The sequence below is a fragment of the Nyctibius grandis genome, chromosome 1 (assembly GCF_013368605.1).
Source record: "Nyctibius grandis isolate bNycGra1 chromosome 1, bNycGra1.pri, whole genome shotgun sequence".
Lineage (NCBI taxonomy): Eukaryota > Metazoa > Chordata > Aves > Nyctibiiformes > Nyctibiidae > Nyctibius > Nyctibius grandis.
The window spans coordinates 10928192-10950442 of NC_090658.1; the positions used below are offsets into that span (position 1 = coordinate 10928192).

Genomic DNA, 22251 nt, shown 5'->3' on the forward strand with positions numbered 1-22251 from the left:
ATCCGGGAAATCACTCTAGGAAAATGCACGGGGCTGGTGTCCTTCCAGCTGACGGCTTCAGAGATTGTGCTTTAGAGAAGAACAAAAGAAAAATAATAAGAAAAAAAAATAATTTTGGGAGTGGGTGGCTGGAAAAGCTGAGGTGTGTGTTTGCATCGACCACTGTGAGGTTGAGCAGCAGCTGAACACCTTCTCCCATCTGAGCCACACGCAAGATGCTCCTGGGCTGCTGCTGGAGGTCTGACTGCACCTAGTGGGGTACAGTTGGTGGGGAAGTCACTGCAAATGCTGAACAAACTTTCCCTCTAGACCCAAGTGCGAGGAAAAGCAGTGAAATACAAACCAGAGCCCATGGGGTGCAGACCTGTCCTCAGCAGAGGGACAACAGGAGGCTTCATGTGCTGCTTAAGCTCCTCTTTTGCAGTTGTCTTCAAAGGGAGGTCCTCTGAAAGGACTGCAGTTTTTGTCTCTCATCATTAATTAATGAACATCAGTGGGATTGGTACATGTCCATCCGAGTGGCTGACTGCGATGCAAGCGCCAGCAGCATCCTCGCTAAACACCGGGCTGGTGCAACAGCTCCATCCCACCTTCCCCTCTCTGCAGTTACGCAGTGCCCCTTGACTTTACGTCTCTGCAAATACGCTTGAGAGGGTAGCTGTTTGCTTATTAGCTTAAAGCAAATTACATTTCTAAGAACCGGTGGAAGAAGATAATTTAATCGGCGCACACTATCAGCCTGATTGATTGCGAGTAATTGCACAGCCACCCCTTCACTCTGCCTAAGCGCAGCGCAGGTGCGAGCGCACGTCCCCACCACTGGGCATGGAAAAGGAAGGACTGGCTGCCAGGCTCAGGGTGGTTTGTTTTTTTCTACCATGATTTAATGTTGAGTCCTTAATGGACCAAATGTTGAGTTAGTAACAAGCCGGAGGAATTAGCATGCTCCGTTCGCAGAACCCAGAATCTGATGGTCAGGGTGATGGCTGCTCTCTGGGTTACAGCATCGTGCCTTATGTTTGAAATACTCTGACCTCCTGTCAGCCAGTGCTAAATATTAATTTGCTGAACCCTTCCAAGAAGGAATTCAGCATTGACTTGTAATCTCAAATATTTTCACGCGACCCAAGTCTGACTAATGACTTAATCACAGCTCGTGGCACTGAGCTACAGTGATCACCCACGCAGGCACGCACGGCAGCATGTTGTGGCACCGGCAGCCGCCCAGCACCTTGTCATCATGCTTGGTCCCAGCAGCTTCGGCCCCCGATGAAGTTTGTTTGGGTGTAGGTTTGAATGCCTCCGAATCTTACGGGCTGGATGAGAAAGGCAATGCTAACCTCCGTTTTGCAGCCTGGGGAGGTGGTTGGTTTAGAGAGACATGAGGACACCCCTTGGGGACACAGGTTCTCCCCCAGGAACAAGGAACGTCTCCGAGGTTTTGGGGAGGACTTGGTGAAGTATCCTGGCAGGTTGAACTTGGCAGCCCAGGTCTAGAAGATGATCTGGGCATGGCCAGGAGATGCACTGGAGCCAGAGGGGGAGTTTTGGACCAGCCATGTGCTTTTGGGAACACAGGGTGTTTAGCGGCGTGGCCATGAGTCCAGCCAAGCCACTATGGCTTGGGGTCATTTTATTTAATAATATAGATGGGAGCAGTGTGGCGTGGATGAGCTGTTGCTGTTGGGGCCATATGCAGTTTAGAGCAGCACAGAAACCTGGCCGAGAGCCTTTACTGTTTCTTCGTCACTACAGAGAGATCACAGGACCATCCGTGCTCTGATGGGAACATTAGAGGGGACCATGTGTCGTTTTATTTTGCATATGACTCAGAAAGCCTGTTCAACACGAACGCTGGAACAGTATGTGGCTGTCAGAAAACAGAAAATAGTTGTTTAAATATCAAAGATGATTTCAGAGCTCGCTTCGCTGGGCGGCAGCTCCAAGTTTCAGTGCCAGGAGGGAAAAAAATGATCTGAAACGAGATGGATCAGCAGAGGTGATGCTCTACCTACCTACCCTCCCTTCTCCAACCAATTATCCATGGTGCTGGGTCACCTCAGGCCAGCTTGGCTCCCCATAAAGACTGAGTCTCTTCTGTTTCAGCTTGCTGCTGTCTCACTATGGGGTGGTACAAGCTTATGGGAAAAGAGGACGTGGCAGGATCAGAGGGAAAACCAACCCCCAGGCTTGCTGCTGGCAGGTAGCTGAGTTATGAAGTCCAGTTTTTAGCACCAGCTTCTCCAGACCTCTGGGCATGTCACAGAGGACTGTAAGCCTTGAGTGGTGGTTGCTTTTTTTCCATAGCAATGGGCATGTGTTAAATATAAAGAAATACCAAAAGCAGCCACTAAATTCAGCTGTTTCCTCTTTTTTTTTTTTTTTCCAAGTGGGGAAAGAAAAGCTTTCTGAAAATTGTTCCTCCTATGAGAGGAATGCTTTGTAAAGCTGATTTGTCTCTTAAGCTTCCTCTGAACTGTAGTTGAGAAAGAAATTAACCCCGAGGCAGGATGGAGATTGGAAAGGGAACTGCAAATGGGACTGAGCCCGGGGGTTGTGTGAAGGGTAAACACTTGCATGGATTTAAGAAGGGATGAGGCCAATTCATGAAACAGAAGTCCATCAAAGGCTATTCATCACGAAGGTGCTAATTTAGAGTTCAATAAAAGAGGGTCAATGATGGGATGCGAGCCCTGGTCCCACTGCGAATGCTCTCCTGGGGCAGGGCCAGGCTCGACTCTGGCACCACTGGCACCCGGGACTCATCCCTGAGGCAGCAGGGACGAGGTTGTGGCGGGGATGCTGGGATACTGGACATCCCTCATCTGAGCTTTGGCTTCTGCGGGAGGGCAGCACAGCTGGACGAAATCAGGAAAGAGCCTCCCAAGAGTCAAAGTGACAAACCCATAGCCTGGAGCAGCTCTTGGGAGCCGAAAGAGATCCCACTCATGGCAAGAATGACTATTTGCTGTGTCAGGACATGAATGATAAGGGCAAGGCTCTGTATGGTGAACGCCGAGCTCATCCTCTCCCCCAAGGCTTTCTTCAGCATCCTCCATGTGTGTTTCTGCCAGCTGCACCTAATTCCTATACGGCTTAGTAAAGTGAGCATGGGACTGCAGCGTGAGGTCTCCTGCAATCTAGCCCTGGTACGCCCCAGGCATAATATTCACCTCGCCACACCTCAGTTTCCCCTAGTAAATTGGATAATAATGAGATCTATTAACACTGTCATGTTACATCACACATGTGGCAAGTGATTCATTACACGCAAATCTCTGAGCACGTAAGGGAGCACGCAGGAGTCAGGCAGCACCGGGTTCATCCCAGCATGATGCCTGTCCGTGATAATGGTGGTTTTCTGCCTATCTCTCATCTTCTTCCCCATCCCATGTCCCCCAACTTTTGCTCCCCATTCCATATCCCCCAACATTTGTACCCCATCCTGGGGAAGAAAGTGCCTGGTCCCTGGGAGGAGAGATGTGGCTGCTTCCCAGGTGGGACCCAGTGGGCTTTTGGTGCCAGGAGCTTCTCCACCCACGCCCCCTCACCACTGTCACACACCACCCATCTCCCACATGCCCTCACACGTGATCCTTGCTCCTCCATGGTTGGGTCCCGTGGGAAGCAACACCTCCAGCAGCTATGGGGAGATGTGGGGTACGCTCCTGCTCAAGGGCCAGGGTACAACTTGCCCCTTAGTGAAGGATTAGGAGACACTGGTATCGGTAGCTCAGCAAAGAGGAGATTAAAGGATGCCTCGATCAGGGAGCTATAAATACCTGGGTTGGAAACAAAGCAGAGATAATGGGCTGCCAAGTGTGGAGAAGAAAATTACAACAAATCCAAAGGCAAACCAATAAACGCTCAGAGGAGAGCTTGGTTTTAATACCAGGCTTTGTTTGCAGCAGTCGTCAAAGGCTGGGGGTGGATTTACCATTGGGACTATTTTTATCTCACGTGTCAATGTTTCTTTGAAAGAAATACCACCTTTGAGGCAAAAGCTATTTTTGGGATGCCCCGAGTTATGCGCCGGAGGTCAGAAGAGATGATCACCCTGACCCTTTTGTTCTTATAATCTGGGAGCTGTGAGTTATATCTCTTAATCTCTCTTTGAAAATCCCAGGGCCAGTGAAACTCAGGTTAACGACTAGTAGAGCTGTGCTTACCCAGCCCGACACCACTAATTATTTCTAACTCTTGCTAATTCTTCAGGAGCTCTTGGTGTGATGGCAAGGAGAGCATCTCTGTTGACTTTGGGTGTCATGCTGGGGCAGGACCATAGTTTTCTGAGTGATGCAGTGGTCAAAGGCCCCGTTTACCTTAAAAATCTGTTTATTTGTTTTTCGCTATATACAAGAACACAAAAATAAGTTTGAAGGCCAACATCCAGGCTGTGATTTCCCTTAAGCTACAGAAAACATAGAACAAAATCAATTACTATAGTCTTTCTTTCCATTGCTAGAAGGGTCTTTCAGCCGAAATGGTATTTCAAGGTGTTTATTTCACAAATATATTTTGTCCAAACAAATGCTCTTGGAGAACCACTACAATGGTCAGCAGCAGCAGTACTGCCGGAGCAGCCTATGATATAGAGAGATCTCCCTGTCTTGCTTGAAATACGTCTTTACATATTTATTTAAGCACCCCCACGCACATGGCAAGACATAACTGGACAGGATCGGGGCACCACACCATGGTTTATAATAGCCAACATTATTTCTTTCACTCTTGCAAAGAAATGAGGCTAAAACCCCACAAAGCCATGCTGGGTGTGAGTCCGAGCGGCGCTGGACTTCACGGTGAACAGCAGCCGCTCCGTCCTGTTCGTATTCAGTCCTGAGCCTGTGTAACAGCCTTTGAGCATCACCCCTGAGTCTTAGTGAGCGAGTTTCTTACTCCACCATGCTTGAAGTTGTTGTTAAAACATTGGCAGGCTCTGGTTTGCAGAGATGGGGAGGGTTGGTCTGCAGAAATATTCCTGTAACAAATATTTTGGAGGGTTTTGTTGTATCTGAGGGGATCCGTCAGCTCAAACATCCCTCATTCAAATTCCCAGAGCAATGCAAGTCTCTCAAGCTTTAAACACGTGGCTGTGGCTGCTGGCGCTGGATCCCAGCCGGTGGGGATCGCTGCCCCGCTCTCTATCCCAAATACATCACCCCAGCGTTGCACCCCGAGGACCTGAAGGCCAGGACCAAGGTCCATAAATGTGCACAGATGTTTGGAAAAACAACATTTATGGGAGGAAGGGAGAGCGCTCGCTGCGTCCCTGCCCCAGGGGTGTGCTGCAGCCCCAGCGGGACCCAGGTCCCAGCACGGCCAAGCCACGCTCGGCGGGATGGAGGGCTGCGTTTTGGGGTTTGCTTGCTGGAGCTGGGCTCCCTGGTGGCAGGAACCCGGCTGACCCCCCTGCGAATGGTGGCACCCCACCATAGATGTGATATGTGCATATATACATACATGTGTGATATATACACAAATGCATATTTATAGAATCATCGAATCGTTTTGGTTGGAAAAGACCTTTAAGATCATCAAGTCCAACCATTAACCCAGCACTGCCAAGGCCACCACTAAACCATGTCCCTCAGCACCACATCTACTCGTCTTTTAAATACCTCCAGGGACGGTGACTCCACCACTTCCCCGTCCAGCCTGTTCCGATGCTTGACAGCCCTTTCAGTGAAGAAATTTTTCCTGATATCCAACCTAAACCTCCCTGGCGCAACTTGGTAAGTGTATGCACGTGCTTACATCTATACACACAAATATATGCACATGCATAGACATGTATGTATATACATACATATGCACATATATACACACATATGCATATACATGTGTGTATACACACACATACATATACACTTATATACAGAAATATATACACATATACACATATACACACATATATGCACATATACACACACACATATGCATATGCATGTGTGTATACACACATATATACACATACAGACATGTACACACATATATGCACATATATACACACATGCATACACATGTGTTTATACACACATATATACACATATACACATATGCACACATGTATGCATATACATGTGTGTATACACATATATATACAGATATATACACACATATATATGCACATAGATACACACATATATATGCACATAGATACACACACATATGCATATACATGTGTGTATACACACATTTATACACATATATAGACATATATACAGACATACATACACATATATGCACATATATACACACACGTATGCATATACATGTGTGCATACACATATATACATATATACACACATATACACACATATATGCACATATATACACACACATGTGCATATACATGTGTGTATAGACATATATACAGACTTATATACATATATACACATATATACAGGCATATGCACATATATACATGTACATATGCAGATGATTATACATATGCACAGAATTATACATACAGAAATATGCATACATATACATACACACATGTATATATACTTACCTGTATACACATATACACAGACACATATGCATATACATGTGTGTATACACACATATATACACACATATATAGACATATACACACATATATGCACATATATATACGTACATATACATATGCAGGTGCTTATACATACAGAAATACGCACACATACACACACGTATATATACATGCATATATATACACACACATATACGTGTGTATGTGTGTATACACACGTGTACTTATGCCCACGCACACACGCGCCCACACAGGCGGATGCGCGCGGCCGGGGCAAGGGGGCGGCACTACAAGTCCCGTCATGCCGCGGGGCGGGGGGCGAGGCCCCGTGAGTCGCGGCGCCCCGCCCCTGCCCCGCCCCTGCCGGTGGGGTGCGCGAGCGCGCGGCGGCCGCCGAGGCAGAGGGCGGGCGGCGCGGTGAGGCAAGAGGAGGTGGCGGTTGTTGCGAGGGCGGCGGAGCCGGCGTCGATCGGGTTGTTCTCTCCTAGCCGCTTTCCGGCAGCTGCCGCCGCTTCCCGGCCTGTCGCTTGCAGCGCCGGCCCGCCGGAGCCCGCGGGGGCGGCGGGGAGCGCTGCGGAGGCTCCTTGCCCTCTCGCCCAGGCGTGCGGCCGTGAGGAGACGGGGCGAAGGCTGAGGCTGCCCCTTCCCCTTCCCCCCACTCCCGACCTCCCCCCGCCGCCTCGAGGAGTTGCGACTGCCGGCGTGGGGTGCCTCTTCCGCCTGCTTCCTTCCTCCTTGGGGTGAGTATCGCGCCTGTCGCGACAGAGCCCCATCCGCGCGCCCCTGTCGCGAGGGGGGAGGCGGGCTGGGGGCCTGCCCAGGGGCTGCCCGCTTCCTCGGGCTGCTTCCCCCCCCTTCACCGCCCTGCGCGCTTTGTGCTGCGCCTCCCCGGGGCTGCCTTTTTGTTGCTGTTTTAAAAATAATTCTCTATTTTTATTTTTTTTTCTTACCGGGGGTTTGGGGAGGTTTTTGTCTCTTTTTATTTTGCCTTTTATTTTTTACTCTTCTCCTTTTTTTTTTTTCTTTTTTCCTTCCCACCCACCCGGAGTTGGCCGAGCCCCGCTCTGGGGCTGGATGTGCTGGGGAAGCTCTTTGTCATGGAGCGGCTGCCGAGCCGCCTGCCCTCGGGAAAAAAAACATCATTTAAAAAAAAAATATATAAAATAAAGTCGTTCAGTACTTGGACTCCGAGGTTTTGCAGAATTCGGGGGGCGGGTTTTTTTTAGCGGTGGTCGTGTTGTGTGTATGTATATATTTATTTTTTCGGGGAGGAAAGAGTTCCCCCTGAAGTCCAGGCTCCATTTATCGCAGCCCCCTGTGCCGGAGCGCTGAATGGGAGCAGCACGCAGGCGGGTGAAAACAAAACAAAGGGGGATTTTGTTTTGCTGGTGTTAACCGGCAAAATCTTAATGAGAAAGCTGGCTTCGTTTTCGTTTTTTTTTTATTTTCCCTCGCTCTTCCGAATTTGATATTGTTTTACTCTGGAAAAATACAGATATCCGGTAGATAAGTTGTGTCTTTTAAATTTTAAGCGTCTTGAGGGAATTGCAAGGTTTCTCTACCCTGTCCTCAGCCTTGGCTCTTTGTGAGCAGCCTGCGATCCAGCACAACTTTCGTCGGGTTTTTCTTTTCGCTTTTTTTTTTTCCCCCCCCACGTAGTTAAATAATGCGGTTTCAGGAAGAGCTAATGGCAGGGGGACATTTCTGCCTGTAACAGCCATGGAGAAGATTTTTTTAAAAGGCAGGAGAAAGGAGCAGTGGTTGTGTTTTCAGCTGAGTAATTTTTTTGCTTCTTAAAAGGGATAATGATATTTTAAAGCGATTATTATATTTTTGTACTGAAAGCTTTTTTTTTTTTCCCTTTGTTTTAACTGCCCCCTCAAAAACTGCAGCTATTTCACCTCTGCAAAACGCAGCTTCTAGAATACATGCAAGCAAAAAGCAGTCTAGCTGTAACGCTCATGTTTCTGGCCTTACCTTTTAAAAGCAACCCATTTGTTTTTGCTGGGACTCCCCTGCCTTGAAAACACACTCCTTGGCGAGTAAAATTACAAAGCATTTCAGCTAGACAGAGCTGGCGGTTCTGCATCCGAAGGACGATGGGTTTATTTTTTCCATTTTGAATGTGCGTGGGGGGCGGGAGGAGAGCTGGGGGAAAAAAGGCCCTTTCCGGTTTCTCTTCAGCAGCTTTTCTTTTTTTTTTTTTTTTTTTTTTTTTTTTTATAAAGAAGCAACCAGATGACCTGTTGATGATACATCTTCCGTCGCTTTTTGTGCTGAAAGGCGCCGGTGGGTTAGTGGAGATGTAAGCTTCAGCCGAACAGGCTACCCAGATTTTCGTTTGTGTGTGTTGTCGTGTGATCTGTGTGGCTTTTGTAATGTTTTAGGCCGACAGTTTGGGAGTGAGTAATGTAGTGCCAAAGTTCAGACATCTGCATGGGACACTTCCCCCTCTCCTCTCCCCTGCCCTCCTTCCCCTCCAAGGAAAAGCCTGGTTTGTAGAAAAATTGAACACCTATAGTTGGAGAATTAGACCCTTCTAGTGCTGTGTAAGATAAGTGTCCTAACTCCTTCTGAAGCCATATGAATGGCCAAGCAGGAAGCTTTAGGAATGGATTTTAGTTGTATATAAGCACCTACTGGGTACCTTAAGCTTAAATGTCTCCTATTGGAGATGAATTAAATTTGTAGGAGCACCACTGTTATGCTGAGTGTAGTCTTGTGAAGCGTGCCTAATGAATGTTTCCATTCTTACTAAACAACTGAAATGTATTTCTCAACGCAGCAGGTCACCATGCTAGCATTCATCTTGGAAATTAAAATTTTGAGCAACTACTAGTGTTGCAGTTAAAGCAGAACTTAGTGTAAAGTCTTGTCTGCTACAACCGTTTTGTGTTTCAGTATTGATACTGGTTTCTATTGAGAAACTAGGCATGGAAAACAGGATCCTTTCACTTCAGGATTTATAGCTAGAGACTGTGTGTTTGTAGATGCAAAATAGAGCATCCTCTGCTTGGAGCCAGTGGTATTTAAAGCTCTTATTCATTTGAAAGGAACTAATTACAAGTATATTTTGATATAAAATGTCTTCTCAGACAGCAACTCTGGAATACAGGAAAGCAGAAAACCCGAAGCTGTTTGTAGATGCTAATCCATGCCCTGAGCTAAAAAAGGAAGAATGAGGGTGTTTCATGAGAAATCCAAGTCACCTTTAAGTGCATACTTGTAAGTGAAATTACATGGTTTATTAGGAATTCCTGCAGGATGCCAGTAATTGGAGGTACTTGTTGCTAGCTGGTCACTGTGCGCCTTGCTGGTTAGATCGTAAAAGTTTTGGCTGTAGGTGTCATCAAGAGGAAAAAGTCCAGCTCTTTTGCTTCCCAGACGTTCGTTCCTTAATCTCCAGATTCACGGGCATGCTGACAAACTGTCAAAGGAAGTGACAGCAAAGAGGTGGTGTAGGAAGTAGGTCGAGTGCCGCTAAATACTGCTGAGAGAGTTTCAGTGGAAAAAAGTAAGCGTGTTTCCATCTGATCTAGTTTCTGTTTCCTTTCGGTCTACCAGTTAACAGGATGCACCAGTATCTCATGCTCCTACTGTAGTCCACCAGTTCTACTGAAATTAATATTGCATCCTCAGTCAGGCCCAGTTAGTCTACCTGGATGGAAAGATTCGTGGGGAAGAAGGTAAAATAGCGATTTAGTTCTGATCCCATGAGGTGCAAATGATGTCACTTGGGCAAAGCTGAAGTGGCTTTGTGTCTCCCAGGAGGTCGTGGGCAGCTTGTGGGATGGATTTCCCTCTCCCTGTGCTGCTGTAGGTTCTCCAGTGGGAAGCTGGAGGTGGTCTGGAGCAAGACGGTAGCATTGTGGCGCGTTCTTTGTGGCCTTAATGTTTTGCAGTGGATGTGGTGATTAATAGTCACAAGAGATTGTCGTTTTTCTTGTTTAAAGTGTTTGAATTGATGTATTCAAAAAACCTGCCTTCCAGGTTAAAAAAGGAGAAAGTTCTTTGGCATGCTAGAAGTCATCCTTAAACTACAAAAAAAGTGAGCTCTCCCCTGTTGCTGCTTTCTCCTAAAAGCAGTAAAAACTATTGACAATAGCTTGATTTTTAGAAAAATTACAGCCTTGCACTAAGAATATGTTCTTTTCCAAGTATCTTGTATTTCTGTTGCTTTGAAAAAGAGATCTTGCTTCAAGTAGGAAGAGGTGCTTCGATGCTTTGCATGAAAGAGTGGACAGCTTATTGGCTACTGAGGTGAGCCCTATGCTGTAGACTTCTTTTGCTGACCCGTGTCATGTGTTTGGGAGCACTGAATGTTGCTAGCTGCTCAAAACGACCTTTCTGGAATAACCCTGTAGTCGTGAACGGATAGAAAATAGTTGACTGGAAACTACAGGCTGTGCAGGAAAAGTCTGTTGTCCTCTGCTAGCACCCTGTGCTGCAGGTAGGTGGTCACCAACACCAGCGTTGCTCCGGCAGTGTCTCCTGGCTGGCATACTAGGTGTAAATGCTGTGAAGGTGGTGTTCTGGGACGTGGGCTCAAGTCAGCAGCTTGTTTGATTCAGGCTGAACACGGCACCTGGGTGGAAGCATTTGGTTAAAGATTGATGGTATCCTCTGGTCCCTGCTATGCAGGAACACAGTTCAGTTCATGAATAGGTAATAAAAGTTAATCTGCTGACCTTGTTTCTTAATCCATGCTGCTGAATTCAATCATAGTGACTTGACTGCCACCGATGGTACATACTTATATAAATGCTGAATTTTGGGCTGGAATCTCATGTACTCGAGAGCGGAGTGGATTGAACTTTGCAGTGCATTTCTGGCTGTGGTTTCAGGATCAGGAGTGTCCTATAATTTTACTGTCCTAATTGAAGGTATATGGCAGTTGTCAGAGTAGGAGCAGTCAGAAGCTCTTACTCTGGCCCCGTAATTATATTCCTGTTGGGAAGAGGATTTGTTTGATTCACACTCACATTGCAATACTTCCCTTGTTCACCAGTAGAGTGTGTTGTAGAAGACTTTGGATACGTGTCATGCTGGCTCAAAAAGCTCTTGATCTCCCTGGATGCTGGCTGTACAGCTACGTCAACCAGATGTTTTTCTGTGCCGACCCTGTTTGTAGCAGATTAATTGCATAAATGTGTTTTTAGAAAGGGGAGGAGCACTCCTTTTGGGAGAAGTTTTTTAATAGTACAGAGATATTTGGGCCAGAGAGGTGCTGGTCTGGCTATAGTAGATAGGGTGGGCGTGTATGTGTTGGTGGGAGCAACTGCAACAGCTAATTGACAAAAGTTAATCAAAGTCCCAGAGGTAGGCAAGCTTTTGCTGAGGGAGTGCTTTTGTCAGCCTGTTAGTTTACATATTCGGGGAGATAAGCATGGTGGTTTTGGCAGAAAAGCTTTTGTCACTAAACGCTGCGTTTCCATTTGTGGGTCTGTAACATTTGCTGTAGTGGCTGAGGCTCTGTGTTGTAGACAGACAGGTCTATAGTGTAGCACAGAAATGAACAGCAAGGCAGGCAGGGAAAAGCTGAAGTTAAATAGACTTAAACCAGAAGGGATCTACAGAATTTTTTTTTATTGTTATTAGGATAGTTGATAATATGAATAGCCACTAGAGAATGCTGTTTTGTGGGTTAATTGAGGTTTTGAGCGAGTGGGACATACCAAAAAATATTTTGTAGATGGTTGCCAGATACAGGATTGGAGCAAGTTGGTCAAGTAAGATTCTTTGGGGGATAGTTTATTGGAGCTAGGACTTGAGAAGATGGAAAGAAAAAAACCCAACTAAAATCCCCAAAACCAGAAAAACAATAAACAAAACACAAAACCCTCCCTAGCCAAAACTGTCTTTAAGTAGACCACCATCGGTGAATTTTTGCTTCCATTGCCAATTGATTCATCTACCTGGATGTACTTAGCTGCTTGTATTTCAAGCGTGCAATGTTTCTGCAACTTACATAACCCTTGGGGCTTCATTACAAACACTTAAAAATACTCTTTCCTGAGCTGGGATACTTATTTTCCGTACTTTATGGACAGGGTGAGGGATAGAGATCAAATTTGAAGGGACTCGTATTTTCTGTTAAGACGACTGTTAAGGTTCGCCATTGGCGTCGGTGGAGCTCAAGGCCTGCAAGAGTTTCTGGAGGCACAGTGAGAGCAAACTTAGTGATTTGAGTATCTCACCCTGTCCTGCTTGCCTCTTCAGTGCTCCTGCTTAATTGTCTGATGGTTCATCTGAATGGAGGAGCAAACAACTGGAAAGTAGCAGCTGTTGAGTTAGTTTCTTCCCTCCCTTCTGCCAGCTTGTCCTCTAGGATAGTAACACCTTAACCTGCATCCACAACACGAATGTCTTAATTGTTCTTTGGGTCAGGGCAGCCAAACTGGCATCTCTGGGTTAGATCTAGCTTGAAATGTTTCTGTCCAGCTGGTCATCTTTGCCCAAGAAGTGATCAGAAACGGCTGGGGCAGCACACGAAGCACCTAGGTGGAACTGTGGGCTTTACGTATGGGAACTAGTGTGCTTGTGTAGCCTGCACATATGGCCCCCTTAGCCATTAAGTCCGTTGGGACGCTGTAAGACAACGTTAAACTATCAGCAAAGTTAGACTTAGTGTTACATGTGTTTGGGGTTCCTTTTCTTGTGTTAAGATCATGCCTCTGATGGTTACAGATCTGCCCCAAAGTGTCTGCTTTGCCCACCCTCAGTTCCTTCTGCTTTTAATGGTCAAGCAGTATTAAATAGTAAGGGCTTGCTTTTAAAATCGTACAAGCGTGAGTACTTCATCTGTATATTCTTTGTCTTTAGACAAATTATTTGTGTTAAATGATGAAAGTGGTCCCTGAAGAACTCCTGCTAAGAAATCTCAAGGCTCCTCTTTTCTTAAGTGTTAATATGTATACTGAGATTTTATCTGATGCTACCTTGATATCCTTTCCACTTATCTGAAGCAGTCGTAGTTCAGTGCAATATTTTTACAAGAATAAATATTGCCTTAATCGTGGTTTAACGCAAGGTTCAACTGGGAAAATAAGTAATGGTTCTTTTGTCATATCATATAGCTGAACTATTTATTTGGTATGAGGTTAGGGGAAAAGGTCCAAAACATATCACACATGGAGGCTTACTATAAAGTAATTTACTTCCTTTTAAAGAACTTGTTGCTCATTTTCCTTCTGTAATGCACCTCTTGGGATAAGCTGCTAATTCTAAAAATATGTCAGTTCCGCCATTTCCCACTAGTATGTTTTTTCTTTGTTTGGCTTTGGTTTGCTTTTTCCCTGAACCACTTTAAATACTCCGAGGAATGCTCAACATGGAAGAAAATAAATGCAAATAGGTATTTGAGTTGCTGTAGTTAGATCGCTGCTGTATTTCAAGGCTAGCGGAAGATGACTGAACTTCTGTTGTACAGTGAAAGAGAGTACAGGAGCCTCAACCCTCCGCTAATGTCTCAGGGTATCTGCTTCCTCTTGGATCTGTCTCCTTTCTGCTGGGCAACTGCTCTGTTTTGAATTTAGGAAAGAAAATGTAACATGCTATGAAGGATGTCAAAATCTTCTGATAGAAACTGGGAGACTTCTGCATGTATAGGAAACCAGTCGTTGACTATTCATGTGTGGGAAACCAGCATTATGGACTATTGTGTCAATATTGTTATTTCCATCTTTATGATCAAACCTTGATGGTAATTCAGTTTCAAATGTAGGAATGCTGCTTTCAGAACTCCACAAAAAGCAGTACAATGCCCACAAGTGCTATGAGTGCACTGGCTGTACGTGCACGGCTTCCTTAAACTAGATATGCTCTAGTGTCATCTGTCTTCTGTGCTTGAGTGGCGGGTGGCCTGATCTTAGCTCTAGAACACAACGTAGGCTTGAATGGCCAGTGCAGATGAGGCTGGTAAACTTGGGCTGGAGAGAGAAGGAGGAGTATTGCTTGCTGTACGTTTGTTTAAGACTTGGTGTGTTCAAGTGATTTCATGCTTTCATCCTCTTTTTCTGCTTTAAAAGAAGGAATTAAAGCCACATGTAAAGATCATCTCTATTTTTACCCAGAAAATGTTTCCAGCTTGTTCCTACATTCGGTATAGGTTCTGTTTAATTGGCATTGTAATGTTAAAATATTTTTAATGTTAGTAGTGATGATCAGAATTTGAATAGTTAGAGGAGAGAAGATAATAGTCAAACTGTAAAACATGTCATGGTGGTGACACCTAACTTAAACACCTGCTCTTCGTGTGTGTTAGGGGGATATTTGTTTAATGTACCTTCAGTAAAGGGCTGAGAGAGATCCAGCTCAAATTCCCTGAAACCTATGGGGGTAATCGGTAAAAACTGCTTCTCAACAGGGAAAAGATTTAAACATTTTTCTCAGTTTTTCAAGATAGGTAGTGCAGAGAACCAGAAGGCCCCAGTGTAGGCTCTCTGGTGTTTCATTTGTTCTTTTTCTTGTGTGATAATGTTTAGGCAAATTTGTGATGATGGTACTGGACACTTCAGATAAGGACTGCTTTTCTCATCCAATGTGCTGTCCCTGCCCCTCTCAGAGATAAAACATTATGTATGGTTTTTTATACACATATAAATCATATATATAAAAACCATATATATATATACACATAACTCTGCACTTCATTCTGTGGGATTAGCAGACCAAGTTTAAGACAAATTATATTGTAATGCATATTACTCTGAAGAGAGCTGATCATCCCTTTGTGCTTAGATGACTTTCATGGCCAAGTCATCTCCGCTTGGTGCTGTGGTAGGTGTATCCATCATACTGGTTCTTTGTTCTTTGGTTTGTTGTTTTTTTTTTTAAATAAGGTAATTACTATGCTGCCGATAGCCCACATCAGTTGTTTTAGCATTCATTTGGTGCTGTATGTGGTGGATGTGAAATACCACTGCAGTAGAGCTTTCCCTTTTGGCGCAGCATGAACTGTTGCCTGTTGGTTAAGGTTTCTGTAAACTACTCTAGGTTGCTGCAGAAGGCTGAAGTGTGCCATGGTGACAGTAGCTGGGTGTTTTTTTTCTTGTTTTTTTAAAAGGAGTGATGCATTACTCTCTTGAGGTGGTCAGCCACCTGCTGAAGTTGAGGAACTCAACTTGATCATGCAAACAGATAAATGCAGGAGTAGCTTTTATTTTTATCCATTTTTTTTCTTGCACGTGTGCATATTTTTACAGTCAGTACTGTGGCCAATAGCTTGGAGGCTTTCTGAGCAGCAGATGTGAACATAGAGTAGGTCCTTGTACCTCTCACTGCTGGCTGAGAAAGGCCAGGATGCTGTAGTAAAATCTGGGGGCTTATGAGCCGCTTATAAGCCACTTGTGACTGAGATATAGCAACTGCTTTTGAATTTCTGTGCCAATGTATATATGCTATTTATTTTTTTTCCTCATTGAAATAACTGTTCATATTTCACTGTTCTGAGATACGCATAGTTATCAAGGGAAACTCCTACCTCTAGAGGGAAAGTGCTACAAGAATTTTTCCTGTAATCTTTTACTGTAACTTTGGGGAGAAGCTGGTTTAAGTTGGCAGTGTCTGAACAGGAGCAGAGATAGGAGCCTGATCCAAAAGATGAGGGAAGGGTTAACCTTTACCTTAAAGCCAAGAGGGACCAGTCACAGAGAGAAGTGAAGAGCTTATGTATCGTGTCAAAAAGCATGTGGCAAGTGTCTGGTGTCTTTCAGTCTCTTGGAATCGACAGTATCAAGTATTGTAGGCATGCTGTTATTATTTTATAGCTATTAGTGAGGAGGATTAACAGTCAAATTTTCTGCCTGTTTTGTTATCTATTTAAAATCCTCAGTCATCAAGAAATAGCAGTTTTAAAGACCTAGATAGTGCTTGGCTTACGTGTAGAGTGAGATGGCATGAGAAGTTTCTTGCATCACTCTGGGCAGATGTCAAGTGTAGCATTGCCTGTTTTCTCTTCTCCTGCTCTCCAGTTTCCGAAGGCAGGGCTGGGGCTGCGATCCTTCTGTGCCAGCACCTCGTGCTGCCCTTAAAGACAGAAGACAGGAGGGATGTGTTCCCTCCCAAATCCCTGGGACGTGTGGGGAAGGATGTATAAGCCCTCCCATGTATAATAGCAGAAAACCTAACAAAGCTAGAATTGCGCTCTGCTCTCATGTCCAACTAGGAGTTCACTGTATGGGAGGTGACGGGGAGAGGAACCTGTGTGCTGGGATGACGGATGGTGTTGCTGAAGCCCCACATGGGTGTTAGGCTTGTCTCCCCTTTTTTTTTGTTCTTATTTTAATAAAGATAAGGAACTCACAGGTGTGTTGATGCTTAATTTGCTAATGTTTGGAGGCTGCTACAGAAATGTGAATTAGTATTCAGTTACTAATCAAATCTTGCTCTGCTCTGAGGTGTGTAAACTAATGAAGTACCAACAAATGTGATGGTGGGTGAAAAAACTGATAGCGCGGTGTGAGTTGCCTGAGTTCATGCTTCCCACTTCTTTTTTTCTGCTTATATTGGGTCAGATGTTTAAAAGTGTCAGCGTGACCAAAGACCAGGTACAGAGCTTATCATCTGAGACGCAAGCCTGATGCTAAGGAGGAAAGCAGAGTGATTTGGAATATGGGGAGGTATAACATCTGTTTGTAACCTTTGTCACAAGTGGAAGGGATTATAAAATGACAAATACTGATTCTCTGCCAATTGGCATATGCTCAGTTCAGTATTGCACAAGGCACACTGATTAGATTTAATTCAAATGTTCCCTCAGAAAGATCACCTTGATTTAATTTTTTTTCCAGTGCATAAAGTGGAAATGGTCTGAGGCTCTCTGTTCTTTAAAGACTAAGTGCTATATTTCTAGCTCTTGGCAGACATTGTCCACAAGTACTTCATGTTCCATTGGGCTTATGCCAAATTTAATGTACTGTGTGTACTGAAAGCATCAAAAACAGACTTACTTTAATTTTAGAGGTTACAGCTACCATTATTGATTTTTCTTAGAGCTGTTCCATCCAATCTGCTATCATTTTAATTTCTTTTCCCTGCAGGAATTTGGGGAAGGATCTTGACAGTCTTTATTTGTGTCACTGGGGGCTGTTTATGTGAGTGAGAGCTGTAGATCAGACATCTCTACAGTGGCCAAACTCTCCATTTATAGAAGCTAAATCAGCACACTGCATTATTTGTGAACTCCTGTCTTTAATACTGACTGGCATGCTGCAACTAAGGATAGTTTATAAACAGAGTCCATCAACTGTCTTCCAAGAAACTTGAATTTTATAAAAACTTGAGATGGGAAAGGACTGTTACAATCAGCTAAACGTACCAAAAACTGTGAACTTTCATTTTGCAGTGCTTGCATGCTGTATGAATAGAAGTCTGCTTGTAAGAGCTTGGACTCTGAAGAGACAAAAAAGGGAAGAGGTAGGGGAGAAAAGCAGAGCACAAGTAGGAGTTACAGTAGCTAGACAAAGAGAGGAAGGAAGTAACTGAGGGAAAGAATAGGGTATAGTGCAAACCAGCCAACCAGCATGGGCTGGAGCATTCATAACGCTACAGTCGTCAGGTCTGCTGATCCCTGCCTGACAGCTGTGTCTTCTGGCCTCGTATTTTGGCTGTTCATCTTTTATTTTCAACCCTCAGGGCCAAGTAGCTGTGCATAACCATGGCTTCTGGCCAGGTGGCTCATAGCCCTCAGAGTGGAGCAGGATTCCCTTCCATTCTGCTGGTGTGGAAGAGCATGGCACTTGGTGGAGCCTGTTTTTTCCCCCTCTGCCTCTTTTACTCCTTCTGCTGAGCTTCCTTTTATTAAATGATAATCTGTTTTGGTTTCTGCTTGGCAACTTTACCTTCTGCTAGTGTTGCTAGAGTCAAGTTGTTCAACTCTTCAGACTTGCATCTAAGTGAGGAAGAGAGGTGTCTCCTCATAGAGAGATACTTAAAATCCCAAGGAGTTCTACACTCCATATTAATAGTCATTATTGCAATTGAAGTATGTGGGAGTTCCTAGTTAGTCTTCATTGTAGGCTTAACCTCAGCATTCTGGTTTTTGTTAGGCATAATTCTTGTGCTGAAGAATTGAGCGTGGTTTTAAGTCTAACTTCAGTTGTCCAGTCCTCAGCCATAGTTTATAGTTCATATTTTACTCTGTCTTAAGGATGGTGATTAGTCTGTGGAAGCATCACAAGCTTTGACAACCTTCAGATACTATCCCACAGTTTTCAGAGACTGTATTTTCTGTCCTCCTCCTGTCTTCTCATGGCAACTTAGCACACGTGTGCTGGAGACTCTGCTGCGACCTGTTCAATTTCTGCAGTTTAGCTTTGCCCAGCAGTGCTAGAAGATGCTTTCCCAGCATGCAACCAAATGATGAATGTGGATGAATTATTGGTAGAAGAGTTTTTGCAACTGACCCTAAGATGTGTTAATGTTAGTATACCTCAAGTTTTATTATAGCAACTGGTTATGGAAGTAACTTGTGTTTAATGTAAGCAGACAGACTCTGCCTGATTTTTGCAGGAGTGTACAGGAGGTGACTAAACCTGATGAAGACAGAATAAAGGGTTGTTGCAAGTCTGCTTTTGTAACTGAGACGGAATTTGAAATTTTCAGTTTTTTGCTGTTACTGTGCTTGTTTTCAAGCTTAATTTTCAAACATCCTTCATATAAGCTTCGTATTAACTCAATATGCATGCTAATAAGATTATTGCTGTACTAAGCTGTCTTTTGCTGATGAATGTAGCTTTTGTTACCTAAAGGAACAAAATAAGTTGAATAGAAGAGTGAGTATAAAGAAAACAAAAATTAGCTCCAAAGTTAAGAATAGGGGTGGTTGTGTTCTGTTGTTTTTCAGGATTAAACACAGCTTTTTAAGTGCTGCTGAGGAACAGACCTTATTTCCTGTCATCTCACTGTTAATTAGTCCATGCATTTAAAAACACATAATTTCGCTCTTTTTGTGCAAATAAGTGCAAAGTCTACTACATGAAAGATAGTCCCAGCTCTCTGTTCCTGTCCTGTGTTCAGGTGCACACTTGGAACCTAGTAAATTAAACTGAGGAATGGATCGGGGCATGAATCCATGGACACCATGATTGTGCAAAAATTTTATGTCATCTAAATGCCGGGCAGCAGGCAGGACTGCTGCTTTTGCAGGCAGCGGTAGTTTATGCTGCCTTAAAATTGTTTAACCACAGAATGTGCTTCTGCTATATGAGAGTGGTAATAACTACGTGCAGGCATTCCTGCACGTTGTGAGAATAGGTGATACATAATATTCAGTGATGGAGTGCTTCCATCTTTGCATGCAAAGCTCAAGCCTCTGCACTAGTGACCGGGTTTGTCAATGAATAGAAGAATTTATTCTCAAAGGGAACTGTGGAGATCATCTGGTCCAGCTCCCCCTACTCCAAGCAGTTTGAAGTTAAAGCCAGCTCTTTCATCCCTTTATTTTGCGTGGTCTTGAATAGCATACAGCCAGGGTGTATGCTGACAATACTTGTCTAATGCTTACCTGCAACTATTAATCTTCTGTAAATGTAAAACTTAGACTTACCCAGTATAATTCCAGATGATGTTCTTAAGTTTCAGTAAATCTGGAACATGCTGAAACCAACGGACGGGTTCAACTGAATTCCTTGAATAATTTTGAACAACTGAGTATTTGAGTTGCCCTGCACTAGGAATGCTGATTGCACCCAAGAGTATATGCTGTGTTCAAAGGCGTGTTATTTGTGCTTTTCACAAAATGCATTTATTCCAATAGACACTGAGCCAACAGTGATAAACCTCTACGAAACTATTCTTTACAGTGGCTGTGAGCAACAGGTAGACTTCCCACCTCTGCCTCTCCCAGCTGACAGTTCTCAATTGCTGATGCTAGCTGTTTGGTCCTAATGTGGATGGGGCTTAACCATATGGTCTCGCTCTCGCTTTCTCTCGCAGTGTTGAAAAATGTTGTCCTGTCTGCACTAGCAGCTAACTGATCTGAACCCATTGTTGACAGCCATCATCATCAACAGGTCATTTTCCCTCTGCGAGCGTGGCTTTTGATTATGTATCGTAAATCCAAGTGGAAGTGCGGTTACAATCTCGAGGTTCTTGGACACGGTAAGTTTACATCTACAAAGCTGCTCTAAGAGAACAGACTTTTCTACTTGCGCCTGAACTTCTCTATAAGAAAAATTTGAAGAGGAAATTCAGTAACTAGAATTCCCTCAAAATAGACCTTTTATTTACCTCTTTAAGATTTTGATTGAGATTAGCTGCAAGAAGTACAAGTGTAGAACAATACAAACTATTAGTATTGTCTTGCTGTTACTGTCCATAATGATATTTGTTCTCTAAACGTTGTCTTTTTTTTAAAGCAAGTGGAGAGAAAATGCTTTAAGTTGGACAGCATCTCTCTACAGCAACTACCCCCAGCTTTTATAAAACTGCAGATGATTATATTAGAGAGGTGGCTGCTCAGCTGTACCAAATTGTACTTTCACATGCCCTAACATTGCATTTCTCCCGAAGGTTGTTTCTAGAGGCTCTGAGCTGATATAATATTTACTGCCTGCTGAGAGCGATGCCTTCTCCCTCTCATCCCCCTAGCCTGTGCACACACATAGCCCCCCCTCCCCATATCTGAGTTGTGCAGCCCTGCACCCTTCTTTGCTCCAGACTGGCTGACCAGAGTTTTTCCACGAGCTGCCTTTTCTTACTAACTCATGAGAAACAAATTTAGTCACAGGAGTTTTCCAAAAGGTCCAGGGAGCTGTGTCTTAAGTTTTGTCATTAGACTGACTATGTACCCTTGTGATGTGGTAGGCTGAAAATTCTTGCATTGCTTTCTGTGGCTTTGTCTGTGAATGTATCTGTGGCTTGTTCTTTTTCCTTAGCCCTCTGGTTTGAGGACAACAGCTGCTGCCTTCTCTTGCTATTGCTTGCACTGAAGTAGTAACGTGGTGGTGTGAGAACATCAACTTTTCCTTGCCTGGACCAGTTTTCATACCAAGTTAATGCTAGTGAAATTGAGAGTACAGCCTCAAGTACAACGGGTGTGATTTATATGCCAAAAGTCTTCTCACTATTACTTTGAAAATGTTTACAGTTTTATTTTACATCTCGGGGGATTGGAGCAAATAGCATGAGATGCTAATCATAATAACGTTTTTCATGATCAAACATATCAGTACTTCAATGGCTGCTATTTTTGTTTAAACTGCCAAAGTCCTAAAACTGGTTATGAGCAGTCAGCATTGGTGGTTAACAGCCCGAAACATTTTAAATATAGAAAACTCTGCTTCATTATTTATTTCACATGAGTTTGCTGACTTGAATTTGTGCTGCATATTTCTTTTAGTTTCAGATCAGATGTATATTCCACTGTGCCTCTGGGTTTTCTGTCAAGTTTCTATCATGAATGAATTCTTATTTCAAAATTACTTAATTCTGCCAGTGCATTTCAAGGTGAAGCTCAACAGATAGTACAGTATGGTCTGGAGCTTTAAGAGTAGTGTAGCTGTTAGGGCTTTGTTTTATCAACTCTGGTCTCATCTGTTAGGAAAAATTTTCTATGTAATGAAATATGGTGGGTCAGAGAGGACTTACCATGTTCAAGAACTTGTGTATCAGCCAAAACGCTTACAACAAATTCCCAGTAAAAGTGTAATTCCTGAAGAGTTGTGGAACACAGTTGAAGCTGGTGGCTTGAGAAGCTGGAAGGTACCTGGCATTTGAATACTTCATCTCTTCAG

At 44.0% G+C, this 22251-nt stretch overlaps 1 protein-coding gene across 3 annotated transcripts in view; it reads left to right on the plus strand.

The window, feature by feature from the left end:
* The first annotated feature begins 6933 nt into the window (after positions 1 to 6933).
* PELI1 (pellino E3 ubiquitin protein ligase 1) overlaps positions 6934 to 22251 on the plus strand; it is a 46461-nt gene continuing 31143 nt past the window's right edge. Inside the window, exons 1-2 of one of the 3 annotated variants that reach the window (XM_068398506.1) lie at positions 6934 to 7257; positions 8746 to 8822. Coding sequence is in view for 1 of the 3 variants with exons in the window: in XM_068398492.1 (XP_068254593.1) it covers positions 20563 to 20617 (55 nt within the window). In the remaining 2 variants the exon portion in view is untranslated. Of the gene's footprint in view, positions 7258 to 8745; positions 8823 to 20452; positions 20618 to 22251 lie in introns of all 3 variants that reach the window. The other 2 variants (XM_068398492.1, XM_068398496.1) reach the window with 2 other exon arrangements.